The sequence below is a fragment of the Lathyrus oleraceus genome, chromosome 1 (assembly GCF_024323335.1).
Source record: "Lathyrus oleraceus cultivar Zhongwan6 chromosome 1, CAAS_Psat_ZW6_1.0, whole genome shotgun sequence".
Lineage (NCBI taxonomy): Eukaryota > Viridiplantae > Streptophyta > Magnoliopsida > Fabales > Fabaceae > Lathyrus > Lathyrus oleraceus.
The window spans coordinates 269,536,263-269,538,162 of record NC_066579.1 but is presented as its reverse complement, the minus strand read 5'-3'; the positions used below and the strand labels follow the sequence as shown (position 1 = coordinate 269,538,162).

The window sequence follows — 1,900 nt, the reverse complement described above, 5'->3', positions numbered from 1 at the left end:
TCTCCTAATGTTTTGAGTGTTGCCAAAACACGATGTAGCTACATCTCTACACTAGACATGAACCACCCCTGACGATCATGCTTAAGTTCTTCTGACACTACTAATAAAGTTTTAAATACAAAGCGTAGAGAAGAGAACACTATAAGTACAACCGGTTATGAAGATTATATAAGGTTTCATCAAATATTCAAGATGGTAAAAAGAAGTTACTAGTCCAATTCCAGTTTGCATTATTATGAGAAAACTGCTGATGAGAATATAGATAGATCTATAGACAGATATATTTATAGAATAAAGGGATGAAATGCACTTTATGCTTGACTAGTGACTACTTTCCCAGAAAAGAATACAAAAATGGTTTCTTTTTCAATTTCCATTCTACAATCCAAAAATAAATAAATGTAAACCAAAAGATCAAACTTAAAAACACAGTTCCTAATGAAGAAAACTAAAAAGTCCATAGTGATATCTCTTGATCTTGATAGTCTTGTACATCAATATATTGATACTCATCTTGATATTCAAAACTATGTGTTGGAGACATTAGTGCCATATTCCTCCACATCTCTGGCATGCTCATCACTCCCTCTTCTTCCAATTCCATGCAATCCAAAATCTGTTCCACTGTGGCGGAGGCAGCTACACCAGTTTCAATGTCGACGTCATTAATCGTTAAAATCTTGTCAATGTCGTTAGTTGTTAAAGTCTTTTCTGGTCTGAAAGCCTCGGCGGCCTCTGTAGCTGCCTTTTGTATATCTTTTGCCTGAGTGGTGGCGGGTTTAGGGAGCCGCCATGTTGAGTCTGCAAAATTGAGACAGGCGTAGCGGCCCCTTAATGCCATTGCAGCAACATCGTGTGCTCGGGCAGCCATCTCGACAGTTGGAAAAGTTCCTAGCCAAATCTTAGTTTTCTTGTTAGGTTCTCTCATTTCACATACCCATTTATCATTGTTTCTTCTCCTCACACCTCTATATATCGGATGGCGAGTCTCCTTGAACTTCTTCCTGCCTGCACGCTTCTTCGGGGTTGTCGCAGCTAAGCGAAACTCCTCATTGGAAATTGATATCCACTGAGAGCTCTCTGAATTCGGGAATGACATGTCATAGGAAGAACAAGAGTTGTTTGTAGTAAACCTATCCATGTGTTGGAAAAAGTGGAAATAGGTTTTGATAGTGAAAGATGGAAAGTGAAGATAAGAGTTACTTTCTAGTTATGGAGTTCTAAAAGAGGTTATGGTTTTGAATTTTGATGCTAAGGTTTAAGAGAGTAAAGAGTGAGATGTGTTCTATATATAAGGAAGGTAACAGTGAGAGTGTGAGTGAGTTGGATATTTTGAAGCAAAATAAGTATCTTATTTTCTGTTATTTGTCCCATACATTTCTTTCTTGTCTTTTTCATGTGAAGCAAACGCGTTAATACAGAGATAATATATTCTTCCCTCCACTCATTTTCTTTCTCAGCGCGTTAAGCAATGAGCTCACTTTTTGGTTTTTGTCGCTTCAACTTCTTTCTCAGTAGTTTCTTATAAACCAAACACGGCTTACTAGATAATTTCTTATCCCTTCCATTTGTTTTCTTTCTTGTCTTTTTCATGTGAAGCAAACGCGTTAATACAGAGATAATATATTCTTCCCTCCACTCATTTTCTTTCTCAGCGCGTTAAGCAATGAGCTCACTTTTTGGTTTTTGTCGCTTCAACTTCTTGCTCAGTAGTTTCTTATAAACCAAACACGGCTTACTAGATAATTTCTTATCCCTTCCATTTGTTTTCTTTTCCTGTAACTATCTTATCCCTTAACCAAACACGGTTTAAAATAGAAAATATATTCTTCCTTCCACTAGTTTACTTTCCCAGCCCGCGTAAGTTTGCATTCCACAAGCTTATTCAATTATTATTGTT

The 1,900-nt window shown here is 37.0% G+C and overlaps 1 protein-coding gene across 1 annotated transcript; it reads right to left on the bottom strand.

Annotated features, from left to right (window-relative positions):
* Positions 1-210: 210 nt before the first annotated feature.
* On the bottom strand, positions 211-1,320 carry LOC127130237 (dehydration-responsive element-binding protein 1A). The gene has a single exon (XM_051059284.1). It carries the CDS (start codon positions 1,139-1,141, stop codon positions 449-451), a length of 693 nt encoding a protein of 230 aa, XP_050915241.1. The 5' UTR covers positions 1,142-1,320; the 3' UTR covers positions 211-448.
* Positions 1,321-1,900: the final 580 nt, after the last annotated feature.